General features: G+C 40.1%; 1 protein-coding gene across 1 annotated transcript; it reads right to left on the bottom strand.

The window, feature by feature from the left end:
- Positions 1-800: 800 nt before the first annotated feature.
- Positions 801-2169, bottom strand: LOC118643800 (tripartite motif-containing protein 60-like). The gene is given in 2 exon segments (XM_036282176.1): positions 801-1262; positions 1264-2169. Coding segments are annotated over 2 exon segments (1368 nt in total).
- Between the last annotated feature and the right edge of the window lie 4227 nt (positions 2170-6396).

Below are 6396 nucleotides of genomic sequence, written 5' to 3'. Positions count from 1 at the left end.
ATTTTTTTTTCATACATCTCTTTGAAGACCCTAAACATGGTATCTATTTTAGATTGTACTGCTATTTTATTTCTATCTGTAGACAATTCATAGTCTGATTTTCCTATATTTTGTTTTCTTTTTTCTTTTCTTTCTTTATTTTTTTTGTGAGGAATGTTTGTGAGTTTATTTGAGCCAAAATGAAAATTGCCAGGAAGCAAAATCTCAATGAATCGAGATAATGCTCCACAGAATGGCAGTTTTGCACATTATTTTATACATTACAATCCAAAGAGAAGATGCAAGTGGGTTACGTGAGATTCACTGGTGATAGATTAGGGAGGTGGGAGAAGCAAAGTGGGGAAACCTCTAGGATAAAATGAAATGTAAAATGATAGACACATACATCTTTTACATAGGTGGGTATAGGATAGGTGACAGTCAACAATGATCACAATAACAATGAGGGGATTTGTGGTCTCTGCAGAATGGTGTCTGTGCTTTGAAGGGTCCAGAAATAGAAAAATTACTTAGACATTCCAAAGATATGTTGTCTTAGATGTAAAATGACAATAGGCAGGCTCAGTTAAGGTAAAGACTGATCTTTGTCAGGGAAGATGCCTGCCTAGGATATGACTACCTATCATAAACTGTTTTAGTTAAAAGTTTTCATTTCAGACCATTCTTTGTGGTTACTGTAGGTCTTTGAGTTTTCAAGGTGTCCAGGCAGGCCTTCCCTGAGCTTGTCAGGTTAACAAGTAATAACCCCTTTCATTTCCTAAATTTACCACATACAAAATTTTCTCCAACTTGTTCATCATTTATCTCTCATGATACAGATTTGAAGAGATCTTGAAGAATTTACACAACAGAAGGCACAATTGTTTTTCTGTAAATTGAGCAGTGAATCTACACAAATTTGAACTATTTTTTAAATTATAAAATGAAACCTCTCCCAACTCATAGTCCAGAAAAAGGCCAATCTGCAGTAGCCCTATACCCAACGGGCTGTACGTAATAGTGCAAAGCTGATGTTGCCGGCATCCATTGCTTGGAGATGGTGCTATGAGAGTGTTTTGGGAGAAAGATTCTTTACACACACCTAGGAATCACTCACCTGATCCTCGTATTTCTACCTGCCAAAAATGCCTGCCAGAATCAAATCCCTCAGAACTCAGGACAGCTAGGTAAGGAGTAAGTGCCTGGGGATCATGAAGACCATCTGCTGTCCTATATGTCACACTTTTTCTATCTGTTAGGATAATGAGACTCGGATGGGCAGTTTTCAGGATCCAGTGTCACGTCTACCTGAAATGTGCTCATCATTTTATGCAGGCCAAAATAATGTGGGGGGAGGGTGAAACTCGCCCTCTTTAATTCATAGGAGAAGACTGCTGGGGTCTCTAGGTTCTCATACTTGTTGTGGGTACTTTCAATACCTGTGAGTAAATCCAGGTCTGTCTGCAAACACTTCTTTGCTCTTTCATTTAACAGATTTTTTAGTGTGAACATATAGTTTGAAATTTGCCTTCCATTTTCAGTTAGTGTTTCTTTAATATCCTTCTCTTCTGTAAGTAGGCTGGCATTAATTTCATTGTACTCTACTTCCAAGGAATACTTAAGTTCTTTAGATTCATCATGCAATTCTTTCTTCCAATTTTCTATCTTTCTCTTTGCTTTCAAAACTATTGCAACTTGCTTCTCATGACCCAGTTCAGCATCTTCAACATCCATCATCAGGGGCTCAATGTAGCTTTTGAGCTTTCTTCTGTGACTAGCTGCAGCTTCCGCAATTGGTTTCAGGGGACGATCTGGGTGGTCAGACCCGACCTTGCACTGGGGACACAACAGCTCCAGGTCCTTCTCACAGAACAGGATCAGATCCTCTTTGTGCTGCTCACACAGGGGTTTTTCTTCCTGCAGTTTCCTCTGGCTCCCTGTGGTGGGAATCTGCTTCACAGTATCAGTCATGTGACATAGCTGGGTGTTCCTCCTGAAGTCCCTGTCAGGGCAGTGGTGGAGGCAGACAGGACAGGGGAAGATGTCCTGTAGATCTTCCCAACGCTGGTGGATGCAGGAGCGACAGAAGTTGTGCCCATACTCAATGGTCACTGGGTCTGTCAGGTAATCCAGGCAGACGGGGCAACTGGCCTCTGCTTGGAGCTCAGGCAGGAAGGCCACAAAGTCCATTGTGCATGATGCTGTCTGTCTGCAGAGACTCTTCAGTCAGTGTTTTCCCAGGAGCTAAGAAAAGTGAGAAACTGAGGTCTGCTCAGTCCTTGCTCTCTTTGGAAGGCTATAGGAGCTTCCAAGAAGAGTCTCAGCCACCAAATGATATCCAATCTTCTTGTCACCCTCTTCGGTATTTAATGCCACACTGCTCCCAGTGATGAAGATACTCGTCGTCAAAAATCCAGCAGAGTCCAAGTCATATGTAGTTTCTTTTGAATTCTATTTCAGTGTTTCTCTGCTCTACTCTAGCCAAGACGGTTTCTCCTCTTCTTTTTTTCTTAATGCTCATGGGAGGATATTTTTTTCTTTGATTCTGGAACCAGTCCCTTTGGGCGCATCTGTGAAGTGGGTCTCCAAGAAGAGTCTCTGAATCCAGTCTGGTACCAATGTGTCTATATTTTGTTTTCTTTGGAATGTGTATTTTAAGTTTATTTTGAATGAGTGGATATTTTCTAATCTCATTCTTTTTCTTTGGGTTCTCTCTCCATTAGTGATCTGGAAATAACTGACTCTAGGACCCCGACCCACCTGCCCCCCTACAATTTGCCTTATATTGGTGGCCTAGGACTCCTGCTCTCTTAAATGTAAAACATTTGCAGGCAGTGAGACTACAGCAAAAACCCAAAATCTAGATGGTTTACACTACCATAGAATTTATGAACTAGTTAAACAAACTGTGAATCTTCTGTAGTTTCTCTACAAGTTTGTCTTTAAATACTTCCATATCCTCATGAGTGGCAGTCCCCCCAAATATCTTCATCTTCTTTATGATCACCAGTGCCGCACTTATGAAAGTCTGGAAATCGTGGGTGTTCCTATGCTATTACATTGGAGCAAGCATTCCCAGTTTAAGAGGGTAGACAGCTCTTTAAAATAATAAATTGACTTGGGGAAGGGAGAGAACTGAATAAGTGAAGCATTTAGGACAGTAAAATTGTCCTATGTGATACTGTAATAATGAATACATGACACTTTGCATTTGTTAAAATCCATAGAATTTAATAGTACAAACAGTGAACCTTAATGTATGCAAATTTTTAAAAATTACCTAGGAAGTCAGAGGACTCCTGGATGGAATCCAGGCTATGACAAAAGAGTATGACTGCATTATAAATATATAAAATAATCTCACTGAAGGAAGTTGGTGGGAGTGGAGGGAAGGTGCTGACCTAAGTAACTTTGGAAGTGAGTGTAGACTATAAGACTAAAGCCATAAGGAACTACACATAAGCACTGTACTATGTTTGGTAAAGTGATTTCCCACAGGGGTTTGAGTTAAAAATTCTGAAACCACTATACATGTGTTCTGGAATTGAACACTTAACTGAATGAACAGAAAATGATGTGAGCCAGGGTCTCACTGTTGAAGTGGGAGGTTAGATAAGCAAGGAAGGAGAAGAGATAAGAATGATCCATGTGGTACTGAATTAGAGTCAGAGACAAAGAACAAACTCATGTTTAGGTTTATATAGATAGAGATGAATACATATAGAAATATTTATAGATATGTGTATATACATGGGTTAGCACACACACATGTATTTGTCAGCAACGAGCACGATTAGCATACAGATCGTGGTTTCTAATACTTTTTCTCCAATTAGAAGAATCAGAGCTCTTTGGAGAAATGGCTGATTCCAGGACTGAGGGAGAGAATATACAAGATGATCCTGGAGCCTAGAGTCAGAAAATAATGAACACACACACACATACACACACACACACACACACACACACACACACACACACACATGCATACATGCAGGTGGGGATATATCAAAGGAACACAGCAGCCAACCTGATAGAACTCTCTTTGGCCAAAAGTGGAAGAATTTGAGCAAGAAAATAAATAATATGGTATTAGATTATAACCTAAAGGATAAGATAAATAAGTCCATACTGATATAAATGATTGAATAAATTAATAAATAAGAGGGAGATATCATTCTCCTGTGCAAAAGATTTCCAAAGAAAGTACAGAAAGGGGGGAAATAACTTTATGATGGGTAAATCTGACAAAGACTGCTACAGCCCGGTGATCAGGGTCAACATCTTTAGTGATAAGCCATATTGATAGCATGTAGCCTTGAGAAGATGTGAGGAGAACTTCTCCCCTAAGCCCATCACCCCATTCTAGTCATGATGAAGACATCAGGCACCCCCTGAGAAACTGTCATAGTCCAGAGGAGACTAAGGAGACATGACAATCAAATGTAATATAGTGTCTTGAATGGAATCTTAGGACAGAAAAGAATATTTAGTTAAAATTAGGAAAGTTTAAATAAAATATAGAAACATGTAGAATACTTTAGGAATTGAAAAAGAGATAGGTAGGAGGAGTAAAAATACTTAGTCTGGCTTAGGGGGGCAGGGATAAGGTTCTGAAAGATGGATAAAGTCGGTACAATGGTTGGTTCTAAGTTGGGAGTAAACTAAAGAATGTTCTAGGCAAAGGAGTAGTATGTAGGACAATCCACAGGAAGAAAAAAAGCATATTACATTGAAGAGAAATAAACAAGTCAAAAGCTTACATTCATCATATTATTCTTATTTCTGAACAGCTCTTGAAGAGGCTATGATTAGTTCCATTTTATAAATGAAGAAATGAAGACCATGTTTCTACTAGCACACAACTTACTCTAAAAAATGAGAAAAACCGAGTGCCAGTAGTTAACCTGCAGATCAGCAGGGATTCTGGGAATGTTTAGCTACAGCACCATTAGTTCTCACAAGAAGTATTCTCTGACTTGCCAGAAACCAGAGCCCTCTGAATCCAGAGGTCAAATTCTAACCTATAAGCCCAAGAGGAATTATATATCATGAAAATATGGCCTGGAAGTTGGAACCAAAAAAATAAAGCCTGTTATGAGAATTAGAGTAGTGAAAGAAAAAACAGTTTTAGAGTCAAGGTGGGGAAGAGGTGGACAAGGTAAATAATTTAGTCTCAACTTGAAAGGTGCTACCAGGAAGAGTCGAGTCAGTCAAACATTGTTAATTGAAAGGGCTCTGCCTTCACTTCCACCTTCTGTCCCCTTCCTCCTCCTCCATTACCACCACTTTAGCAAGTTGTTAAAAAGCAAACAAACAAACAACAAACAGGAAGAACTATCCCAACCTAGGACCCACCAGAAAAGTCTTATGAGTGTCCTCATTTACCAGAGTAGAATAGGAAAAAAGATACGTTAGGTAGAAAACAAATTCAAGGGCTAGACTAAGCATTACAGGATTGGTAACAAAGGTGGTGATATAAAAGTCCTTAAAATGCCAACAAAATGGCCCCAAAATTTTTTAAACATCTATAACAATGCCAAAAAGCACTCAGAGTAGGGTGAATATTAGGTAAATGGATAGAGTGGATTATTAGAAAATCAGATCATTAAGCTAAAAGTCTGGACATAAGTTTATTAATGAAAAGAGATAGCAAATATTATACAGTCCAATATTATTGGCCAAAAGAATGTGCGGCTGGGAGGGGGAACAGGGAGAAGCTGCTACTCTTTGTTGTTCCTCTGTCACAGTTCCAAGGTGCAACCCTTATGTTAGTAAGCCTTAGGTTCAGCAGTGTGGCATCTTTTGTGTGCCTTTGAGCCTTCCTAGACAGACCAGGACTAGGTCTGATCTGTCCTGGGTTCTGTCCACCTAGAGGATGACCTTTTTGGAGGCTGAACTGTTATTTGTGTGGTCATTTGAGAGATGGCCAGAATTTTCTCCAGGGTGCAGTATAGTGTAGAGATGCAGGTTTGGGGTATGCCTAGTATCTCCTGATGACTAAGCTAGGGAGACCCAGTTTGCCACACAGATGGAGTCAGGCATGTTGTTCCCTTTTCAAGCAAGCTTGAATCAAAGGGAGGTGATAGAGATTCAGAACTTTGAAGCTGGGAGCAATTGGCATTTGGATCCTGGAGGAGGAAGGGGAAGTATCTGTAGTTTGGTGTTTACATTGGCTCAGATAACAGGGCTCAAACAGTTGTGCTCCTACTTTCTCATCACCACGCCCTTCTGCATAGCACTGAGCCAGCTAAGTGGGGTCCTAGGGACATTCTTCACCAGCTGACCTTTGTCTTGGCTGTTTTTAACACAAGCACCATTAGCTGTCCTGTAGCTCAGTATATTAGATGTTGGGGAGTGGGGGTAGGGTAGGAGTTCACCAGGTCAGCCTGCTGCTCTGGCTCTGAGTATAGCATA

Source organism: Molossus molossus, unplaced genomic scaffold (genome assembly GCF_014108415.1).
Source record: "Molossus molossus isolate mMolMol1 unplaced genomic scaffold, mMolMol1.p scaffold_m16_p_4, whole genome shotgun sequence".
In the NCBI taxonomy this organism is placed as follows: domain Eukaryota; kingdom Metazoa; phylum Chordata; class Mammalia; order Chiroptera; family Molossidae; genus Molossus; species Molossus molossus.
This window is presented reverse-complemented; position numbering and strand designations above follow the sequence as displayed.